Source organism: Sinohyriopsis cumingii, chromosome 5 (assembly GCF_028554795.1).
Source record: "Sinohyriopsis cumingii isolate HCF-2022 chromosome 5, ASM2855479v2, whole genome shotgun sequence".
In the NCBI taxonomy this organism is placed as follows: Eukaryota; Metazoa; Mollusca; class Bivalvia; order Unionida; family Unionidae; genus Sinohyriopsis; species Sinohyriopsis cumingii.
The window spans coordinates 30686877-30713601 of NC_142965.1; the positions used below are offsets into that span (position 1 = coordinate 30686877).

General features: G+C 34.0%; 1 protein-coding gene across 1 annotated transcript in view; it reads right to left on the bottom strand.

The window, feature by feature from the left end:
* Nucleotides 1–26725, bottom strand: part of LOC149798873 (inositol 1,4,5-trisphosphate-gated calcium channel ITPR2-like) — a 367714-nt gene that overhangs the window by 288230 nt on the left and 52759 nt on the right. Inside the window, exons 8-9 of the mRNA XM_089957788.1 lie at nt 24165–24252; nt 2361–2448 (exon numbers count right to left, since the gene is read on the bottom strand). Of these exons, the coding sequence (XP_089813914.1) occupies nt 2361–2448; nt 24165–24252 (176 nt within the window). The remainder of the gene's footprint in view (nt 1–2360; nt 2449–24164; nt 24253–26725) is intronic.

The window sequence follows — 26725 nt, forward strand, 5'->3', positions numbered from 1 at the left end:
TATGTAATCTCAAAAACTGGAGATTCCTCTTATTTAGGTTAACTACACCAATTACAAATTGATGTTCCATGACTCAACAGAGTACAGTCAAGTCTCATGAACCTTATAGCCTGTCTATAAGTGTTAAATACAAACTGACATAGCATGACTCAACAGAGTCCAGTCAAGTCTCATGAACCTCATAGCCTGTCTATAAGTGTTAATTACAAACTGACATAGCATGACTCAATAAAGTCCAGTCAAGTCTCATGAACCTCACAGCCTGTCTAGAAGTGTTAATTACAAACTGATATACCATGACTCAAATAGAGTCCAGTCAAGTCTCAAGAGTCCAGTCAAGTCTCATGAACCTCATAGCCTGTCTATAAGTGTTAATTACAAACTGATATACCATGACTCAATAGAGTACATGATTATTAGAATTTTCTTTTACATACAGCATAAATATCTTAGAGTTGAAACTTTTCAGCATTTTCACACTGCCTTCATCAGCAATTACTGTTGATCACTTGACCTATAATGAACACATGATACCAGGAGACTGGTGTACATGGGTTTCAGTTGCAATAGAGTACAATTCAGTCTCACAAATCTCATACTACTAAAATTTAACATTTTTTTAGCACCTGCATTATTTTCATAAGAGGAAAAAAATAAAAACATTCAAAATCCTTTGCCTACTAACAAGCCACAAATTTTATCGCCCAAACAAGATTTAGCTGTCATAAATGCTAATTTTGGAAAAGGCAATATCTGCAGGTTGAGGAAAAAATGAAAATGGTCTGAGGCTTGGTTTGCAAAATGAATTGAAAGAATCAATGAACTGTCCTATCCACTGTGTTGTATACAAGACATAGTCCAATACACACAATCAATGAACTGTCCTATCCATTGTGTTCAATACAAAAGATAATCCAATACACAGAATCAACAAACTGTCCTATCCATTGTGTTGTATACAAGAGATAATCCAATAACATAGAATCAACAAACTGTCCTATCCATTGTGTTGAATACAAGAGATAGTCCAATACACACAATCAACCAACTGTCCTATCCATTTTGTTGTATACAAGAGATAATCCAATACACAGAATCAACAAACTGTCCTATCCATTGTGTTGAATACAAGAGATAGTCCAATACACACAATCAATGAACTGTCCTATCCATTTTGTTGTATACAAGAGCTAATCCAATACACAGAATCAACAAACTCTCCTATCCATTGTGTTGTATACAAGAAAGATAGTCCAATACACACAATCAATGAACTGTCCTATCCATTTTGTTGTATACAAGAGATAATCCAATACACAGAATCAACAAACTGTCCTATCCATTGTGTTGAATACAAGAGATAGTCCAATACACACAATCAATGAACTGTCCTATCCATTTTGTTGTATACAAGAGCTAATCCAATACACAGAATCAACAAACTCTCCTATCCATTGTGTTGTATACAAGAAAGATAGTCCAATACACACAATCAATGAACTGTCCTATCCATTTTGTTGTATACAAGAGATAGTCCAATACACACAATCAATGAACTGTCCTATCCATTTTGTTGAATACAAGAGATAGTCCAATACACACAATCAATGAACTGTCCTATCCATTTTGTTGTATACAAGAGATAATCCAATACACAGAATCAACAAACTGTCCTATCCATTTTATTGAATACAAGAGATAGTCCAATATATGGAAAAGTCATAAAGTTCATAATGAACAACATGTAGGAATTTTTAATTATGCATTATATCTAACCTCTATATCAGGCATGTGCAACTTCCTCCAGTGAGCAGGCCAGATACTCGTTTCTTTTAAAAGCCATGCCCTATGAGGTAAAGATGTGGATAAAACCCTGGGGCAGGCTTGATAAGCACTTTTTTTAAAGGCCATGCACTGTGATGTAAAGTAGTGGATAAAACTCTGGGGTAGGCCTGATAAGCGCTTTTTTTAAAAGCCATGCCCTATGATGTAAATTAGTGGATAAAACCCGAGGGCAGGCCTGATAAGCAGTTTTTTTAAAAGCAATGCCCTATGATGTAAAGATGTGGATAAAACCCTTGGGTAGGCCTGATAAGAGCTTTTTTAAAAAGCCATGTCCTATGATGTAAAGAAGTGGATAAAACCCTGGGGCAGGCCTGATACATGCTTTTTTAAAAAGCCATGCCCTATAATGTAAATTAGTGGATAAAACCCTGAGGCAGGCCACAACCAGCCCATAAGCCATAGTTTGCACAAGCTTGCTCAATATATAGGACAAGTGAAATTAAGAACAAATTTCTGTGTTCTCAAAAGTCTCTATTATACACAGATTTAATACATCAACTTAATAACTACGCTACCATCTTCTGTCAACTCATCATTGAAGAGTCCCTCAGCCACCAGGTATGCCTCCATCTCTCTATGGAATAATCGAATCAGGCCTCCCACCTGTAAATAAAAATAGTAAAAGAAACAGATCAACATAGGTGGAATCTCTTTCTGCGGCTGGATAAGACACACATAAAAATAGACCTCTCTCTGCTGTCATGTAACATTTAAGACAGTTAACAAAGATGAATGAACTGACCTAAATAGGAAGAGCAAAGATCATGTAGCAACAGATGTAGGTCTGCACTGTTAACTTGAAATCACATGCATGCATATACATGCACATACATACGTACTATTCATTAATAGCTGCATCGATTCAAGCAATACTGTAATCAAGTGATTACTGATAAAAACATATGAGTACCATATTTACCGCATATGTTGGGACACGATAAAATAATTATTTTTTTTCCTGTCCCAGAACTTATGGTGAAACATTTTTTCACTTTGGTCACATGTCCCAAGACTTAAGAACGAAATAAATTGATACTGCATTTGTGCTCCCCGCCCAACTGCACATCGCAATAAAATTGATAAATAAAATGCTTAATTGATTTTAAAAAGAAAGAAACTAACCTTGTGTTGTTATCATTTATTCCTTTTTTTCAACATGAGCATTAAAGAATAAAACATTTCCACGAAATCCGTATAAGTAGCGTAGGCATCCATACTGTAGTGTGTATCAATTATGTCCGACACCACACACCATGTTGTTCACTGACATGAACAATGAGCAACAATTGTGTGTGGTTGTGCTCAAAGGTTTGAACATGTTATCCGACTGAAAACTGGAGCCAACAAAATCGCATACAAGAGGGAAATAGTCAACTGATATCTTGAAGATGCCATTCACGCATGACACGGTGTTGGTTGCAAAATAATCAAGATTGAATTATATCCAGGTCTACTGTATGACAATATCTCACAAAAAACACGACTGGCAGCAAGCAGTTAACTCCTTTGAACCTACCGACAGGACATCAAAAACAAAAGGTTATTTTTATTACAAAGCGGTGATCTCAGAAGCCGACCCCGGTTACTTTATTTTGTAAAGGACATCAATACAAAGGTTATTTTATTGCAAAGCAAGCCGACATCGGAAGTTGACTATGGATTCTGTGAAGCTAGCCGATTTTTTTTTTTTTAATATACAAAGACAGCCGAGATATGGAAGCATAAATTGAAACAATGGAACAAATTTCAAAGTGACACAATATAGTGCTTTGTGCACAGATGTTGATGACCCAGCGTCACCCAGAATATTTGGAGAAAGTAAAATCATGTAATGAATTCGTTAAGGCCAGAAGAGAACTATACTGTAAGCCAGTATCTTGTAAATAAAAATCATTATTTTAAAACACATTCACTTGAGTGCAAATGACAATCTTTTCGCCAGCGTGGGTTACATAAGTATCATTAACATTTACCCGCAGACATCAGTGCACCTTTGTATTAGTTATTACTAAAGATGCCAAGCACATATAAGCCCTGGTGGTAAATAAACACAACAGGCAGCCAGCAGTAAACTTCTTTGAACCTGCCGACAGGACATCAAAGACAAAGGTTATTTTTATTACAAAGCAAGCAGACGTTGGAAGCCACCTTTGGACTCGGAAGCCGATTTTTTTTTAAAGGATATCAATACAATGGTTATTTTATTGCAAAGCAAGCTGACCTCAGATGCCGACTACTGGATTCTTTTAAGTGTGCCGATTTATTTTTTAGCTTTGAATATACAAAGACGACCAAGATATGGAAGCTAACTTTGGTTCCTTTTCAACAGTATTCACAAAAAGTTTGACAATAAAGTAAAACAATGGAACAGTTTTTAAAGTTGCACAATATAGTGCTTCATGCGCGAACATCAATGACCCAGCATCATCCAGAAGATTTGGAGAAAATAAAATTACGTGATGAATTCGTGATGGCCAGAAGAGAAACAGATCATTTTGCCGACAATATGATCATTAACATGGATGAAACTCTAGTGTACTTTGATCGCATTCCTGGATGGACTGACGATAAGATGGGCATCAAAAGTGTGAGAATTAGCAAGACTAGTGCAGATTTGAAAAAAATCTTCCTTTTGTTCTTGCAGTTTCCACTTCAGGTGGTGTGTTGCCTCCAACAATTTTTCACGGTATGAGAAAGTTAACAAAGTATTCATGTACCAAAATAATAGACCGTACGTGTGCAGGAGAAGGGTTGTGTTGATGAGATGCTGCTGCAGTGGATTAAAGAGTTTTATCTCAAGTACAGTTTTATATTTAAAAAATAAAATTTCAGTTGGATTGCAATTTCCGACATGTAATTTTTGAATGATTTAAAAGGTGTCCCACAACTTACGACTCAAAAAAACGATGTGTCCCAGAACATACAGTGCACAAAAAAATTACTTTTAAAATTAATTTATGGTGTCCCAACAAATACGGTGTTCCAACATATGCGGTAAATACGGTATATAAATCAATATTATAAGTATTAATTAAAAAAAAGCAAGGATAATTAGTTCAGTCTTGTGAAACTGAGGCTTGCTCTTTAAAAGATTTAAGAGGCCAATAAATGCAAACCACACACTATTTGATTGGCTCTGACGTTGTGGGGTTTCTAAGAGATTTTTGAAATAGTGATTACAAGCATGACCTGTCTGAATAGTTGAATCCCTTTCATATAAAATAATGAATCAAGCAAGAAATATTTGGCTGCCATGTTAAATTTGCTTGAGACCAGGACAAGTTTTAATATCAAATTTTTCAACTCCAGTACATGTTTTAATTAGAACAAGTGCTCTCTGCATAATACCATTTTTTCTTGTATGGTCATGTGATGACAATCTGGGAATTTTTATGGATTAAATATTAGATGTGTAGTCAAACCTGTCAACAGTGGCCACCCATGAGAAAAAGAAAAAGTGGCCATTATACATAGGAGACCTCCATATGCAGGTTCACCTTTCAAACTTGGTTTTGGAACAAATATCATGCACCAAATACCATAAACATTATTATTATTATTAATATTATTATTATTATTGCTTCTGCTTTTGTTGTTGTTGTTCTACAATAAATATTGTTACCTGCAACAGACATTTGCAGCCAATGAAACTAAGAATATATACCATTTTGTTGCATAATAGAATATATCTCCTTAACATGCGACCTTCTCACAAGGACTTCATAAATCATCAGAGACATTACTTCTGGATTGGAGTTGCATGATCAATGTTGACCATGTGACAAAATCCTTCTCTACAGTGGAATTGACTATCCTTCTCACTATGGTACCTTGTTCTGGACAATACAACTGAATACTAGTAGGTATAGTGTTAAACCTGTAACAAATATTGAAAATACACTGTGACTCCGCTATAGCGAGCTCCATTATAACACGAATTCGGATATAATGCGGTTGTGGTGTGGCTCCCGAAATTTGATATACATGTATTTTTTCTTGACACAAAAAAATTCTTTCTTAAAAATACGAAAAAAACAAAAAATGTATTATCATGTTGGGAAGAGATTGCGTAAGAATAATACAAGACGATCGTGGCATGGCTCCTGAAATTTTGTATGTATTTTTTTTGCACACGAAAAAGTATTTTTCTTCTTCTTAAAAGTACGAAAAATGATGCATAAAAAGTTTATTCTGGGATTGCATAGGTCTTCCTTATTGGCAGCAAAACGTACCATGTGGCAATTTCTTTTATTGGCAATGTTGGCTGTTTAAACTTTTATATACAACCATTGGTTTGGAGTGCAGAAATTCAGAGGCCCCATGAAAGGAAGCTGCAAACTGGATATAAAATGCAATGAAATGTATCTATTGTTACATAAACAAATTCTTTGTCCATATTGACAAACCATCTTAACAGTGAATTGTTATATTACTATCTGCTTATCACGACATCTAGCAGGAGTACTGTATATTGTAAAATATCCACTTTTTTTGTTGTTGACATTTCTGGTAACGGAGACCAACCAGACGAGGTATTATCTCGTAATATATCTTTCATCAGATTTTTGGCCGCTTGCTAGTAATTAATATATTTACAGAGACTGACATCTGTATGCGGATGGTAAGTAAAATTCCTCTTCTTTTCACTCAGAATTAAATCCTTCAGAACACTCACATTTTCTGTAATAATCCCTGCCATCAAACCAGAACACACGCGTCTCTATTGTCCGTTGACCCTTTGTTAATTTTCAGACGCATGCGTGGAAGGCAGCATCATGCTGCTACCACACATGTATAAAAAAAAATTAAACAATAAAAAATACAAATTACATCTTACTTATTGCATTTTTCAATAGGTATGGAGGGACAGTAACTAGAATAGTCCAAACAACAGCCAATTCCTTTTTAAAAATGTACCCAGATAAAAAAGGTGTGCTGAAATTTCAAAGGAAACATATTACCTTTGAAGCACCGATTGTTATGAAAACCTACTCAGCAAATGGAAAGAAAAAAATTGGTCTAAATCATGCAATATAATTATTTGATGTTGCCGCCACAATAAGAAATAGGCATTTGTTTGGTTCTCCAAAACTGTCTTTAGTGGTGACTTCAATAATGCATGCACCCTTCATCAAAGAAAGCCGACTACAATCTTTCAATAAAAACAAAGAACTTTTCATCAAAGGAAGACAGTACCAAACTTAAATGAAAGTGATGGAATCTGATGGATTTTTGCATTTTCCAGCATGACTGGAACACGTTAACTGTGCCGTGAAAACTTTCTTTTTGTAAGGAAAAAGTTTATGCTTACGAACGCTACCAACACAAACTAGGCCTAACTTTTACCGACTTGTGACGTACTGAAAAGTAAATGTGCTTCGTCATTCGTTACGTGATTGTGCTTTATTTTTCCACTTAATTCAGACCAATATGACCTGTGACAAAATTATTGAATATTTTAAAGCTGTGTGTGTGGATATTTTCGATGGAATCACTTGTATTGTGGATTCAATGCATATGATGAGGTTCGCGGGTGAGTACACAGTGTTGATACTATTCATGCTATACATTAGACATGTATCTATAAACAGTATTCACATATATGTACCAATTCGTAGTTCTCTAAATAAAGTAAACTATTATATATGCCTTCTCTGTTTTCACTACAGGTGTATTTCTTATTTAATATGCATTGATTTAAGATTGTAACTGTGCCGATGAAGCATGTATTTTACCGCCCGCATTTATTACGTACACCCCCTAACCACAATTTTGTTTGGGTACATGCATAATTTTCTTCAGCTAACTGACCTGGTTGCTTATAACACGGTTCGGTCTATAACGCAGTCGGGTTCTATGGACCCCAACTACCGTGTTATAGCAGGGTCACACTGTACGATGATTCTATGAAACAGCTATTCATCCAAGATTCCTCCAATTTTCTACAGCAAGAAAGTGCATCTCGCCCATGTTGACATTGTATTCTAGAATGAATATTGTTACCTCTGAATATGAAATATCCAGTCATGTATAAAGTTGAGTGTGATAATTCTGGAAAGACTACATTGGGTAAACTGCTAAAAGCCTGGAGGCAAGAGTTAAGAACACTTATACACCAACAGAGAATCCTTGACAGCAGTTAGTGAAACATTGCAAACAATCATGGCATACTACTTCTTAGAATAACATACCAGTACTAGGTAGAGAGAATAATACCCTTAAGAGGAAAAAATGCGAATTAACGATTTAAATCATGGAGGCTCCTGGGAAGCCAGTGTTGAACTATGATTCCAAATTGGAACTTCCACATTTGAACAGAAGGATCTTGTTACATGATCAACATTTAGTTGATCGCATGGCAAAAATCATTCCTCATACGAAGACTTATAAAAGATAAAGTCAAAAACGGTTTAGTCACAAGGTATCATTCAACAAAAATGTATCTATTCTAAGTTTCATTGTTGTTGTTATTATTATTAATAATACCAACAGACTTAATTTTGTACACAACAAAATCAAGAAATACATTTATGTGTTTTCTCCAAAAGTTACATTCCACACAAGATTACTTATCAGGGGAGCTCACATTAATCCAATGTTTCCGGTAATTTAAATAATCCCTGACTGACAGCTTACATAATTAAATGGAGGATAAACTTTCTGCTTGCATAATATGGCTTATGAACTTCAAATCAATATCTACTGGATCAAGTTGCTCTGGTCTGCAATATGTAAGGCCATCAATGAATAAGAAATGAAAACAAGCTTAAAGAACCAATCAATAAAAAAATTTGGCGGGGGCTGGGGGATTTTCTTTCAAGTTGGTGTGTGCGCACATATATATAAATATATATGTATGTACAGTTTGTTAACCTCAGTATAATTTCTTTCTTTCAACTAATATAGTTTCATTGGTCTATAACACACATCAAGAATATTTTTTTCCAACTATCTGACAGCACATTTTTTTTCAAACAAATTCCAGGACCAACATACACCCCTAAAATTAAATGGTTTGTCCCTTATGTGACTATTGTTTATAACAATAAACCAAACCTTTGACTGTCTAAAAACTGACAAGTTTTGTAAATAATGAATAATCCTGAATCTAAAAAAATGGCGTGCATTCATATCTATATAACTTTTTCATCCGATTTACATGGATACAGAATACACAGAAGACTGATATAGTAGTTAAATCTGGACAAGAAGAATAAACACAAAGATAATGAATGGATAGACTGATCTAGGAGTTACAGACTGGACAAGCTAGCACAATAAAAATGGATATAAAATAGACTAATAATTAAAAGGAGTTACAGTCTGGACAAAGAGAATGATCACATGGATACAGAATACATAGACTAAGAGTAAAAGTTACTGCCCAGACATGGAGAAAACTTGGATGATACAGAATGTACAGACTCGATATAGGAGTTACTCAGCAGACATGGTGAATAAATACATGAATGATACAGAATGTACAGACTGATATAAGAGTTACTCGGCAGACATGGTGAATAAATACATGGATGATACAGCATGTACAGACTGATATAAGAGTTACTCTGCAGACATGGTGAGTAAATACATGGATGATACAGACTACAGAATGATCAACTACTCCACAGACGTGGTGAATAAACACATGGATAATACAGAATGTACAGACTGATATAGGAGTTACTCCCCATGCATGGTGAATAAACAAATGGATAATACAGAATGTACAGACTGATATAGGAGTTACTCTGCAGACATGGTGAATAAACACATGGATAATACAGAATGTACAGACTGATATAGGAGTTACTCCCCAGAAATGGTGAATAAATACATGGATGATACAAAATGTATAGACTGATATAGGAGTTACTCCCCAGAAATGGTGAATAAACACATGGATGATACAGAATGTATAGACTGATATAGGAGTTACTCCCCAGAAATGGTGAATAAACACATGGATAATACAGAATGTATAGACTGATATAGGAGTTACTCACCATGCATGATGAATAAACAAATGGATAATACAGAAATGTACAGACTGATATAGGAGTTACTCTGCAGAAATGGTGAATAAATACATGGATAATAGAGAATGTATAGACTGATATAGGAGTTACTCCCCAGAAATGGCGAATAAATACATGGATGATACAGAATGTATAGACTGATATAGGAGTTACTCTGCAGAAATGGTGAATAAATACATGGATAATAGAGAATGTACAGACTGATATAGGAGTTACTCCCCAGAAATGGTGAATAAACACATGGATGATACAGAATGTATAGACTGATATAGGAGTTACTCCCCATGCATGGTGAATAAACACATGGATAATCCAGAATGTATAGACTGATATAGGAGTTACTCCCCAGAAATGGTGAATAAACAAATGGATAATACAGAATGTACAGACTAATACAGGAGTTACTCCCCAGAAATGGTGAATAAATACATGGATGATACAGAATGTATAGACTGATATAGGAGTTACTCCCCAGATATGGTGAATAAATGCATGGATGATACAGAATGTATAGACTGATATAGGAGTTACTCCCCAGATATGGTGAATAAATGCATGGATGATACAGAATGTACAGACTGATCAGTTACTCCCCAGGCATGGTGAATAAACGCATGGATGATACAGAATGTATAGACTGATATAGGAGTTACTCCCCAGACATGGTGAATAAATACATGGATGATACAGAATGTATATACTGATATAGGAATTACTCCCCAGAAATGGTGAATAAATGCATGGATGATACAGAATGTATAGACTGATATAGGAGTTACTCCCCAGAAACGGTGAATAAATACATGGATGATACAGAATGTACAGAATGAGAATGTTTAACATTAATCCATCTGCTTATTCACATATATGTAGTAATGTATGAATAATATTTTTTGAAAGCAGACATTAACTATTATGTGAATATAAAAATATAAAAATATATTCATGATAACGGAAATAATGAATAATGTAGTCATCTTGTGATCTAAAATTCTTTGCAACCTGAATTCTTAATGTCTTTTGTTGTAGATTTATTAATTCATGGTGTAGATTACACATCTGGAAAATCTTACATGGAAGTTAATTATGAAACTACTTGAAACCTATGATAAAAAATTTTTACTTCCAGGAATACTCACAACAAATTCTTATCAAAATCAGGTGATTTCAGTTACAAAGCAAGTTTTGTAAATAGTATTTCATTCCAAACATTCTTTTACTTTCTGTTTATTACTTCTCAAAATATTGTACTCAATTATATCAGTATATATGTATTAAGGTTCAAAAGCACATCAGCACAATAAATGCTGAATGGTGCCAATTAAAAGTAAAGATCTAACTAGGTAACTTTCTTAATATAAACAACTGCACACAAAAGTATCAACTATATAAACTTTCAATCAAGCAAACTGAAAAGTTTATAATAAATCTCCAATTTTATTGCCAGCAAGTTGGTATCTTGAGAATATTCAAGGTAAATAAGAGTTTATCATCTGCTGTTAGGGATATATAATTTATCTGTCATGAAGGAAAACAAAATACTTTGAGGACAGTGATTACCTCCTCATAAATAAAACATTACATGAAACCTGTCACTGTTATCTACTTAACTGCAGGACTAAAATCCAATAAGGCAAGGAAGTCCTATCGCATGATGTGAGTCTAGTTTTGCCTACCTATTGTGCTTTAAAGGGCCAACATTAATGACAAATGTTTACAGTACGTATTGTAAACTTGTAAAGCAGATTTACAATTTTTACTTGATGAAAGACTAAAATTAAAGGTAGGTGTCACTGAAAACAGTTTTGTTATAGTTTGGGTGAAAAGAGTACATTATGTTCATATTTCTATACATCTAATGGAAATTCCAGTCCTTCAGTCATATTTATAACTGTCAGGTGTTTGCTGATTTTTAAAACAAAAGCAAACAAGTATTAACAACAATCTGAAGGGCAAAATTAACCATACATGTAAACAACATGCATTTTATAATACAATATAAATTATACACCTAGAATGTATGCATTTTATAATACATTATAAATTATACACCTAGAATGTATGCATTTTATAATACAATATAAATTATACACCTAGAATGTATGCATTTTATAATGCAATATAAATCATACACCTAGAAAGTATGCATTTTATAATACAATATAAATTATACACCTAGAATGTATGCATTTTATAATGCAATATAAATCATACACCAAGAAAGTATGCAGTTTATAACACAAGATAAATTGTACACCAAGACTGTATGCATTTTAAAATACAATATAAATCATACACCCAAACTATAACATTTTATAACACAATATAACTCATACACCTAGACTGTATGCATTTTATAACACATAAGCCATACATCTAGACAGTATGCATTTTATAACGTAATACACCTAGACTGTATGCATTTTATAACACAATATAATTCATACATCTAGACTGTAAGCATTTTATAACACAATATAAATCATACATCTAGACTGCTTGCATTGCAAGATACAAGATAAACATTTAAGCATTTAGTGCTTGATTGATTTATATATAGTCAATTATATGGATTTAACGATGCAATATTGAACTATCAAGTTTAATCAAACATGGTCAGACACCTTCCTGACAAAAGGATATAGAATTTATGAGTACACAATCTGTTATGTATAGCTATACTGTATGCTTAACTTTTGTTCATGATTGTAGACTGTACTTTAAGATAATGGTCATTTCTAAACATGCTAACACAGCTTTTTGAGTTCAGAATATTGTAGAAGGAAACGTGTTTACAATTTGATGGAATTTTCCAATTAGAAATTATCAGTTTTCCTTAACATTCTGTTGCATCATAAAGTGAAAGTCTGTATAAAAAATAAAGGTTATGTAAGTAAACAGTCTTCATTCCTTAGTCTCATATCAGTCTTTGGAAATCTTGGATCAGAGTAGCTTGTAGTTATGTTCAGATATAATTCAAGAGGAATTATTTAAATCATTCACTTGAAACTAAAGTGCTCATTGACTGAATTAGCAAATTATTTTGAATTATTCTGGATTTAATATCATTATGGTACATAAAGACATTCAAGACTTTCAGAATTATTTCAGAACATTCTATATTTTTGGACATGTGATTTATCTGTTAAGATTAGGTTTTCACTTTGTAACTTTGAGACATAAATTATTTCTTGAATTTTTCTCAAACTTGTTGTTTTCACTTCTTAATGTTACATAGCTTAGAACTCAAGTTGTACAAATTCACACACCAAACTTCATGATTCATGGTAGAACCGGATGCAGGTCAAATACCAGAAACTACTTAGTCATGAGCTAAATGTAGAATCCTAACCAAACCCGGTAAAATAATAAATATAGGTCATGATCAGCCACTTTTGTTTTAAGGACTGGTAGTAACAGAGACACATTTTGTCATCAATTTCACCACTCTAGCATGAACAGTGCCTGAGAAATGACCACCAAACACAAAATATAAAAGTGCAGTAAAACTTAAACCAATTCAGTGAAGCATAAACTATGGGCCATAATGACCTATTACTGAAAGGATGGACTCCGCTCATCAAACTGCGTTACCCAGTTTCACGACTACACACAACAATAAGCACACAGCATGCTGAAACATTGTGGTCACAAGCTAAATGTGAAAACTTCACTTTAGATAATAAAACATGAAATATAAGTAACTATGACCTTTTTGGTATAGTGCAGGATTTAGAGAGATATATACAATCATTAAGTTTTGTTGTAAGGGTGAGATGCTAGTGGAGACACATGCAATCACTTAGTTTGATGATTCTGACATGAAAAATGCCTGAGATCCAAGCCTAGTCTGTGAAACATGAAATACAGGTCAGTGACTTCGCAACAGTAGTGTAGTAATCATCTTGATACATCATCTCAACAAACTTCATGAATCTCAGTATGACAAGATGTATACAAGATGTGAAAACCTATTTGCTCATAAGGTAAACACAAAAAACTAAGTATGTAAAATGATAAATTTAGGTCACAGTAACATTCTTTTGAGGTACTAAGAGAGATGCATAATCTAGTTTTATGATTATATCATACACAGAGGTTGAGAAATAAGCCTAAATTTTATTTACCAGTTAGTGAATAACAAAATAATGAAGTGTAGGTCAAAGTCACAGTGACCTAATATTGTTTTGATGATGTACAGTACACATCAAGATTCACCAACTCATGTTGTTGTTGTTGTAGGGTTTAACGCCATTTTAAGCACAAGATAGGCTATACATGGCAGCCAGTATAACTGGTGGAGGAAGAACCCTGGAAAACCCTGGGAAGAACCACTGACCCACGAGAAGCTACTGGCAAGCTTTCTGTTGTATCCACACTAGCCGAGCCTGAGACTTGAACTCATGCAGAGAGAGGTGAGATGGCAGTGATCCGTAACAGTGAGTGCTTTAGACCACTTGGCCACTTGGGGCCCCACCAACATACATACATACATACATACATACATACATACATACATACATACATACATACATACATACATACATACATACATACATACATACATACATACATACATACATACATACATACATACATACATACATACATACATACATACATACATACATACATACATACATACATACATACATACATACATACATACATACATACATACATACATACATACATACATACATACATACATACATACATACATACATACATACATACATACATACATACATACATACATACATACATACATACATACATACATACATACATACATACATACATACATACATACATACATACATACATACATACATACATACATACATACATACATACATACATACATACATACATACATACATACATACATACATACATACATACATACATACATACATACATACATACATACATACATACATACATACATACATACATACATACATACATACATACATACATACATACATACATACATACATACATACATACATACATACATACATACATACATACATACATACATACATACATACATACATACATACATACATACATACATACATACATACATACATACATACATACATACATACATACATACATACATACATACATACATACATACATACATACATACATACATACATACATACATACATACATACATACATACATACATACATACATACATACATACATACATACATACATACATACATACATACATACATACATACATACATACATACATACATACATACATACATACATACATACATACATACATACATACATACATACATACATACATACATACATACATACATACATACATACATACATACATACATACATACATACATACATACATACATACATACATACATACATACATACATACATACATACATACATACATACATACATACATACATACATACATACATACATACATACATACATACATACATACATACATACATACATACATACATACATACATACATACATACATACATACATACATACATACATACATACATACATACATACATACATACATACATACATACATACATACATACATACATACATACATACATACATACATACATACATACATACATACATACATACATACATACATACATACATACATATATATATATATATATATATATATATATATATCTGTGTGTGTGTCATCAGCCAAACACTAAATTTTAACCTAAGCCTATAAAGTGTGAAGAAAAGTCGGTGACATTCTTTTGTAGTAAGGGTTTGGTGCCAACAGAGACACATACAATCATCCAGCTTTGAGATTCTAGCACGAACAGAGCTTGAGAAATAAATTTGAATCAAGTTAATGCAGAATGAAATATAGGTCACAGTGATCTACTTTTGTGTAGTACTATTTAAGATGCATCCTTTCACCAAGTTTTATGAATCTATGTAAAAACCGTCACTGACCAAAATATCTGTAAAATAAAAATAATTATTCTTCTCTCTGTCCAGAAAATTCATGTACAAACAAAAATTTCCTGAAAACTGTCAAGTCACCCTCTACAAATAAAGTATTATTATTACCATTATTATTATTATTATTATTGTTATTATTATTATTATTACTTTTTTACATGTACTGCCATTGGTGATAAGCCTGGGTGGAAAATGCCTACAAATGTGAAGCAGTTCTAACATCAATATTGTTTCATAACTTAAAGATTGTCTTCGACACCAAAATAATATATCTATTCAAATTATCTTATCAATCTATATATAGCGTTGAGTTTTGACAGGTGGAATTTCAATATTACCCATTTCCGACACACGGAAATTTCAACCTGTGTGTTTTTAAGATGCCAACTGATTTGGACCAGAGCAACAGTCTTAATTTCCCTTGATACACTACTGGCATAATTTCCTACTGAGCGTACGCTGTCTATAACCAACTGACTGTATGCACAAGTCATCAACATTTGCTAGACTACTATTTCCACATTTCTGACTGCTATGCAAAATCAAAATTAACTGAGCAGTCTCACCAACAGGTTTCTGATGTCAGGCATAGGTGGGCATAACTGAATCAAGGTTAGATTGTTTCGAGATTATATTTGGCATTTATGAGAGAGGAAGAGATAATTAATTATGATTTGACTTGATAAAATTTGTAATCAAATACTGGCAATCATTGCTCATCAAATACACACATATGATTCTACCTGTCATAAGACAAAAATGCCGTTTGAAAGGCTGTCAACCAGAAATATCATTTTATTGTTACAATCTACTGCTTTTGAAAAATAAAAAAATTATTATTATTATTATTATTAGGTATTTTTTTAAGACAAAAAGATCAGCATATTTGTGCATATTCTCCCCAGATTACAGAAACCAGTGAGAAGCAGCCTTCAGTCTGGAGACTGGAAATGTTTTACCAGTGCAATAATGTGTAATAATCTGGTTATGACATGAGTATGCAAGTCAAGCTGTTCACTGATTTCCTTAATGATGTAATCTGGACAGTTTAAGGCCAAATGTTGGATGTTTTATGAGGTGTCATAAGTAATAAAGAGGTCAAAGGTGGTCTGTGATGGCTTTCAAAACTTTTTAAAACTTTTTAAAAAAATCAGCTGACATTTGATCTTCTTGCATTGTTCAATTGTTTTTGCCATACTCAGTATGTTTAAGAGGAATATTATGGGGAATCTGTTTCAGTTCAAGTCGTGTCCAAATGCAGAAACATAAACTTCCTTCCAATGCTTAAAAAAACCAAACACTGGTTAACAAAAATGAAACTCAGGAATACATCTCATGTCCAACTCTGAAATTTTCTTCTTGCAATGAACTCACAGGTGGTTGACGCAAGCTTAATATTAAAAAAAGCAAGTCTGAAGGAAAGAAAATATGACTGGGTGACAAAATTACCTTAGATTACTCCTATGACATGATCTGACACCTAACCCTGTTTATCAGTCTCTTTTAAAGTATAGTGTAATTAATATATAGTGTAATTAATTCTACCAATTAAATGTCTCAAAAACTGTTTTACCTTTATCATTACTATTAACATACTCATGACTGGTTGGGAGATGTTTGATTACAAGATATGGAATGTGTCTGTTGTTTTAAGTTTTAATTGCTGCCTATTGATTACACATCCTGGTAATCCCCCTGATAATTGGGGTGATCAAAATTTTCACATTCTGATGGTTGACCTTCTCCCAATGTTACATTGTTTATCAATGCAGTTAATCCACCTGATGATTAGGGTAATCAAAGTTTTCAACTCTGATGGTTGACTTTCTCCCAATGTTACATTGTTTATCAATGCAGTAAATCCCCCTGATGATTAGGGTAATCAAGTGGTTTCACATTCTGATGGCTGACTTTCTCCAATGTTACACTGTTTATCAATGCAGTAAATCCCCCTGATGATTACGGTAATCAAGTGGTTTCACATTCTGATGGTTGACCTTCTCCCAATGTTACATTATCAATGCAGTTAATCTACCTGATAATTAGGGTAATCAAGTGGTTTCACATTCTGATGGTTGACCTTCTCCCTATGTTACATTGTTTATCAATGCAGTTAATCCACCTGATGATTAGGGTAATCAAGTGGTTTCACATTCTGATGGTTGACCTTCTCCCAATGTTAAATTATCAATGCAGTTAATCCACCTGATGATTAGGGTAATCAAGTGGTTTCACATTCTGATGGTTGACCTTCTCCCAATGTTAAATTATCCATGCAGTTAATCCACCTGATGATTAGGGTAATCAAGTGGTTTCACATTCTGATGGTTGCCCTTCTCCCAATGTTAAATTATCAAGCAGTTAATCCACCTGATGATTTGGGTAATCAAGTTGTTTCACATTCTGATGGTTGACCTTCTCCCAATGTTACATTACCACTGCAGTTAATCCACCTGATGATTAGGGTAATCAAGTGGTTTCACATTCTGATGGTTGACCTTCTCCCAATGTTAAATTATCAATGCAGTTAATCCACCTGATGATTAGGGTAATCAAGTGGTTTCACATTCTGATGGTTGACCTTCTCCCAATGTTAAATTATCAAAGCAGTTAATCCACCTGATGATTTGGGCAATCAAGTTGTTTCACATTCTGATGGTTGACCTTCTCCCAATGTTACATTACCACTGCAGTTAATCCACCTGATGATTAGGGTAATCAAAGCAGTTTCACAGCCTGAGGGTTGACCATTCAATTACCTGCTTTTTTACTATATGTAAAACATTCCTTAGTTTACATACCTACTTAGTTTTATTTTTTTGTCAGCTTTAAAAAAAACTTTCTTCACATCCAGATAATTTTTGTGCTATTGAAAATTATTTAAAAAATGTGAAAATCTGATGTCTGGAAAATTGGAGGGTCTAACTATTTGGGTTAGTTGTTGTTGTTGTAGGGTTTAACATCATTTTTCAGCACACAATAGGCTATACATGGCGGCCAGTATTAATGGTGGAGGAAGAACCCCGGAAAACCCCAGAAAGAACCACCAACCCACGAGAAGCTACTGGCAAGCTTTCTCACATACCCACATTGGCCGAATCCGAGACTCGAACCCACGCAGACAGAGGTGAGATGGCAGTGATCTGTAATGGAGAGCACTTTAGACCACTTGGCCACTATTTGGGTTAGTTATAGTATACCTAGCTGGGCATGAACTAAACACAAAAACAACCCACATCAGTAAAATGTGAAACAGGCTACAATGACCTTCCTTTGTGGCAAAGGTGTGGAACTAACAGAGATACATACAATCATATAATTTGATGACTATATCATGAGCAGTACTTAAAAAATACATGTAAACCACAAAATTTTACAAAATTCAATGAAGTGTGAAAGTTAAATCACAGTGACCTACATTCTTAATGAGGTTTTAGGACTAATCAAGATGCATCCCCTCATTAAGTTTTATGATTTCAAGTATAACAGTATTTATACAGTGTTAAAAAACCTGAGCTAACAAAAAAGTTTCATCACTGTATAACTAATGTATTTGCATATGCAAAGTCTCCACATCCCCTCCCCAAGGGGTAGGTGCTAAAGAAACTCACTCTAAACTTCTGACTTGGACCTAGTGAGAAAAGTGTTGACATTCAGTGAGTGTATTTGATTTTATATGTGTAGACAACAACACCCACAGAGAGGATAGTATTACGGTCCTCTACTTTGTGAAGTGAACTTGAAGGTAAATCTCTGTGTTATTGTGACCTACATTTGCCCATTATGAGTACCTTACAGAATAAACATACCTTGAATGTACAAAGGATAGTATCAGAAATACTGAGCTAAATCTAAGACCTTAACAATGATGCCTTCTACAATAACAATGTTGGAAAAGTGTGGCACCTATGCTTTACTACCAAGACAGAAATGACATTTCTGATTCCATAAATTTCAGTTTATCAAGAATATTGATTAATAACAATATAAAATCAACTTAATTATTGCCAGAAATGTCAAAAATCCTTATCAAACACAGAAGTATTCAACAACAGTTCTTAATCCTAAGGTTCATTACTTTGGAATACACTGTATTCCCAATGAAATCAAACAGACCCCCTCCATTGCTATATTTCAAAGAATATTAAAACAGTCCCCTCCACTGTTACATTTCAAAAGAAGTTATTAAATAGATTAAATAAATTTTGATAGATGTAGTTAATATATTTTAATAATGTCTATACAATTGTGTTGACTTGTAAATATTTACTTTACCAAACAGAGGAGGGGGGGAGAGGTTGCATACATTTTAGTATACTTGGCCTTTGTATCCTCTGTTGACTTTTAAATTTTAAGTATAAGAGAGAGCTCAGTGGAAATTAGTTGTACCTGGCTTACTAAGTTACCCTACATAGAAAAAGATATTACTATTATGACTGACAGCAAGAATTTAAAATCATTAGTTACTTCTTTAGATGAACAAATGGACAAAATAGTTTTGAGAGTTATTACTGTGATTTTGTCGAGTGCACAATTGACCTTACTATATACTTCATAAATGTCCCATTAGTTTAATGTTCTTGCTACATGTCAAAATCCAGCATACTGACTGTAGGTAAGTAAAATCATTTGCAGCTTGAATGAGCTACATCTAGCTCTGGCTAAATCAAAACAGGTGACAGAAACATGGAATACTGACCATGTCATAAGGCTAAATCAAAACGGGTGACAGAAACATGGAATACTGACCATGTCATAAGGCTAAATCAAAACAGGTGACAGAAACATGGAATACTGACCATGCCATAAGGCTAAATCAAAACAGGTGACAGAAACATGGAATACTGACTATGCCATAAGGCTAAATCAAAACAGGTGACAGAAACATGGAATACTGACCATGCCATAAGGCTAAATCAAAACAGGTGACAGAAACATAGAATACTGACTATGCCATAAGGCTAAATCAAAACAGGTGACAGAAACATGGAATACTGACCATGCCATAAGGCTAAATCAAAACAGGTGACAGAAACATGGAATACTGACCATGCCATAAGGCTAAATCAAAACAGGTGACAGAAACATGGAATTCTGACCATGCCATAAGGCTAAATCAAAACAGGTGACAGAAACATAGAATACTGACAATGCCATAAGGCTAAATCAAAACAGGTGACAGAAACATGGAATTCTGACCATGCCATAAGGCTAAATCAAAACAGGTGACAGAAACATGGAATTCTGACCATGCCATAAGGCTAAATCAAAACAGGTGACAGAAACATGGAATACTGACCATGCCATAAGGCTAAATCAAAACAGGTGACAGAAACATGGAATACTGACCATGCCAAAAGGCTAAATCAAAACAGGTGACAGAAACATGGAATACTGACCATGCCATAAGGCTAAATCAAAACAGGTGACAGAAACATGGAATACTGACCATGCCATAAGGCTAAATCAAAACAGGTGACAGAAACATGGAATTCTGACCATGCCATCAGGCTAAATCAAAACAGGTGACAGAAACATGGAATACTGACCATGCCATAAGGCTAAATCAAAACAGGTGACAGAAACATGGAATACTGACCATGCCAAAAGGCTAAATCAAAACAGGTGACAGAAACATGGAATACTGACCATGCCATAAGGCTAAATCAAAACAGGTGACAGAAACATGGAATACTGACCATGCCATAAGGCTAAATCAAAACAGGTGACAGAAACATGGAATACTGACCATGCCATAAGGCTAAATCAAAACAGGGAATTCTGACTATGCCATAAGGCTAAATCAAAACAGGTGACAAAAACATGGAATTCTGACCATGTCATAAGGCTAAATCAAAACAGGTGACAGAAACATGGAATACTGACCATGTCATAAGGCTAAATCAAAACAGGTGACAGAAACATGGAATACTGACTATGCCATAAGGCTAAATCAAAACAGGTGACAGAAACATAGAATACTGACTATGCCATAAGGCTAAATCAAAACAGGTGACAGAAACATGGAATACTGACCATGTCATAAGGCTAAATCAAAACAGGTGACAGAAACATGGAATACTGACCATGCCAAAAGGCTAAATCAAAACAGGTGACAGAAACATGGAATTCTGACCATGCCATAAGGCTAAATCAAAACAGGTGACAGAAACATGGAATACTGACCATGTCATAAGGCTAAATCAAAACAGGTGACAGAAACATGGAATTCTGACTATGCCATAAGGCTAAATCAAAACAGGTGACAGAAACATGGAATACTGACCATGCCATAAGGCTAAATCAAAACAGGTGACAGAAACATGGAATACTGACCATGCCATAAGGCTAAATCAAAACAGGTGACAGAAACATGGAATACTGACCATGTCATAAGGCTAAATCAAAACAGGTGACAGAAACATGGAATTCTGACCATGCCATAAGGCTAAATCAAAACAGGTGACAGAAACATGGAATACTGACCATGCCATAAGGCTAAATCAAAACAGGTGACAGAAACATGGAATACTGACCATGCCAAAAGGCTAAATCAAAACAGGTGACAGAAACATGGAATACTGACTATGCCATAAGGCTAAATCAAAACAGGTGACAGAAACATGGAATACTGACCATGCCATAAGGCTAAATCAAAACAGGTGACAGAAACATGGAATATTGACCATGCCATAAGGCTAAATCAAAACAGGTGACAGAAACATGGAATACTGACCATGCCAAAAGACCTATGACCAGTAACTCCTTCTACCTGACACCAGTGCTGAAGAATCAGTAGATATCTCATCAAAATAAAAATATCTTGCATCCAAATTAAAGAAACCCTGATCACATCAAAGGATTTAAATTGCAAGGAACAAAATCAAAAATGATTTATAAAAATGCTGTAAATGGACAGCTAGCGGTTGCAAGGTCGCTGTTGTTAGTACAAGAGAGAGAGGGTGTTTGACTGACTTTTTGATAAACAGAATGTATTTGTCAACGACTTCCAGTTCATGTAAACAGTAAACTTGTATCCACTCTAAATCCCAATGTTTTATCCTTTACTTGGATTTTAAAGAAACACAAGATTCCAAAATTAACCAAAATCTTTTTTTTTATAGGTATTATCCACAACCAATGGATCACAATAACCTCCCAACAATCATGACACACACTGCACTTTCCATTTTACCCACCACCATGACAATTACAAGAATACTAAGATTAAATATTTCTGTCCCATCTTTTCATAATGGTATCTTCAAATTTCATTGATGTACAGCTTCAATAATTTTTTTCTACTATCAATATTTTCTTGTGTTCCTTTAGTTACATGACATTCCATCCTCTATAACAAACTAACTTTCATTCAGTGTTGAATGAGAATAGCCCAATGTACACACATGCCTCCATAGCAATACAGTAGCATGAATTACTGTGCAGTGTTCATTCACTAATTCATTAAATGCAAAAATGTTTAATAAATGTTGAAATACTCTTTTGTTTAAATTGTATTATTCCTTTAACAGAACTGAATGATTAATATCATTGTTTTTAAGTATATAATAAAAATGTTATTGACCGAGAATTAAAAAATACTGGGCCCTCATTCAGGTGGCATAAAATGTCCTTTCAAACTCGGGCATCCTAGCTGCTCCATATGACCCATATGTCCAATATTGTTCAATAATAATAACCTATACATATTATGCATCTATAACAGCATCTATACAGATCTGCAGTCACATCAAGCCCAGACAGATCTGCAGTCACACCAAACCCAAACAGATCTGCAGTCACATCAAGCCCAGACAGACCTGCAGTCACGTCTAGCCCAGAAAGATATGCAGTCACATCTAGCCCAGACAGATCTGCAGTCACATCAAGCCCAGACAGATCTGCAGTCACATCTAGCTCAGACAGATCTGCAGTCACATCTAGCCCAGACAGATCTGCAGTCACATCAAGCCCAGACAGATCTGCAGTCACATCTTGCCCAGACAGATCTGCAGTCACATCTTGCCCAGACAGATCTGCAGTCACATCTTGCCCAGACAGATCTGCAGTCACCTCTTGCCCAGACAGATATGCAGTCACATCAAGCCAAGACAGATCTGCGGTCACATCTAGCCAAGACAGATCTGATTATAATGGTCTTCACAACTGTGTGTCCATACATTATATGAGGGAGGTCAATAATAAAACAATTGTTACTGGATATGTAAACCAAAATGTCTAAATATTTGAAAAATAAGATTAATCTCATCTTCTGACCTTAACTTTCTTGTCATCATCTGGGGCAGGTTTGTATCTCCTGTAGACTGTGAAACCAGACTGCTGGACTGACAAATTTAATTCATAGCTGCAATAAACAGATCAATATTACTTTACTATCAAATATATCCTAAAGTTTAACCTCTTTTAAACATGAATTGTGCAAAATACAATGTTTTAATCGTTATGCCAGGGCATCTTCCAAATAAGTCACCAAAGCAAGCAAACTAGGTCACTGTAACCTACTTTTTAAAAGTGTGAATATTAGTGAAAGAAGTGAATACCCTTTCAAGTTACATGATGTGCACTGTCCAAGCAATGATATCAGACAAATGGAGTCCAAAATAATAATATAATAAGTGAAAAGTAAAAGTTACTAAACAGATGTATTCACTTAAACATACAAATACCAAAACATACAAACATACTATACCCTTATGATGAATGCACTCATTAATTTTCATGACTGTACATGTATATACAATAGTGTCAGAAAAATGGAAATAAATGGAAAACTGAATATAATAAATAACAGCAGCAAGAAAAGTGATTCACTGTATACTTCTAATGCATATCAACAAAAAGGAACTAAATGCAAAAATAAAACACTACAGCAATAGCACACTAAAATAAAACACTAAAGCAATAAAACGCAAAAGCATGACTAATAACACCTACTTCCTTTGATAGTGAAGAATATTGAAGATCAATATATCCATCAAGTTTCTTGACTGTATATATAATGTCAGAAAAATTCAGCTAGATCCAAAAAAAACGTCAATGACAAATCAAAAGTACATAACAAGGTGACACTCTGCCTGTGGTATGCAGTACCCACCACAATGTATGCACACGTACAGATCATAACTGTGTCAGAGAAACTGATTTAATTGCAAAAACTTGACCATCTTTGACTGTTGTAAGTATTATCCCTGACAATGACCAAAATTATCAGGTTTGATGACTGTACATAAAATAGTGACTTGGAGTTAAATTTAGTTAAATGCAAAAATTTAACATAATCATTGGAGCAATAAACCAATAACAACAAACACAAAAAATGTTTCAGGCTTTTTTGTAACAATTCATTTGCTTTGTAAAATTACAAAGCTATTGGTCATTACACATGGACATGCTGTTTCGGCACACCTGTGAAAAGGTTCAATTTCATCATCGTCATGGTATTGCTAGCAAAACAGTTCAAACTGCAACATGAATTTCATTAAGTCAAATTATAAACACAAAGTCATTTTTAAAGAACAAATTAAAAACTGCATTTCATCCATGCTGAATAATGATGGCTCATTTACAATGTAATCCTACATTACAATTTACTTATCAACAGTTCCATAGTTATACAAATTAGTGCTACCTCATTATTACATGCCTGATTATTACAAAGTTTATTTTGTTAAAAAAATAATTTGGGGAGATTTCTTTTATAACAAAATACAAAGGATTAGTTTTCAGAAAATAAATTAAAACTGGTGAATTTGTAACTCTATCTTGATACTCTGTGATTGAGATGATGTTGTGGACATTTGTCAAGCTAACATATAGAGCAAACTGCCATAGTAGACACTTCCATATAAAGACACATGTTTATAAGAAACCACATCAATATAATTCTCTCAAGTTAATTTCGCTTTTGTTTCACAAGGTAAGCTGTCAACCAGGGACAAATCTGTTATTCCTTGTCCTCTCTTCCACTCAGATTTCACTGCATAATATAATTAATCTATTGGTCAATCAATCAATCAGTTAATCAATCAATCAATCAATCATTATTGTAAAGGTTTAATCACCTGTCAGAGGTATTTATTTCAGAAGATGGAAAATACATAAAGCAATATTCATAGTCTTGCAGGCACTTAATTATCACCCATATTTGAATGACAAGGGTCAGGGAACTCAGTCAATCTCACAAATTGTAAGCAATAGTTGTATATTTTTTGACACTTAATTATTCCCATATCTGACTGACAAGGGTCAGGGAACTCAGTTAACCTCACACAAATGTATGCAGTATTTACAGTTTTTAGACAATTATCCCCCACATTAGACTGATAAGGGTCAATGACCTAGTCGATCTCACAAAATTGTAAGCATTATACTTGTATGACATGTTTGTGTTTACATCATTCTAAATTATACTGCTGCCAAATGTACTCAATCTTCCTCTGATTCAAAGTTATTATAATGCATATTGTCATTCAGTATATAAAGAATTTTTACAAATAATAAACATACCATATATCCTCACTTATAGTTTGAGTCCAACTATGAACTTCACAGATTCAGATGTGCTGTAACATGACGCGATTGCACATCTGGGTCTATGCCATCTGTTAGGAGTAATCAGTAGAACAAACAATACAGACCCAGATCTGTCAAAGAATTATGCAATGGCAGATCACGGTCTGAGTTGTTTGAAATCTGACTTGACTTATAAGTGAGCACATAAAGTATATATTACAGTTTATCACATTTTATCTAGCATATAATACCTCTTTTCTATTTGAGTTCCTTCCACATAATAAACTCATCTAAGACTATCCCAT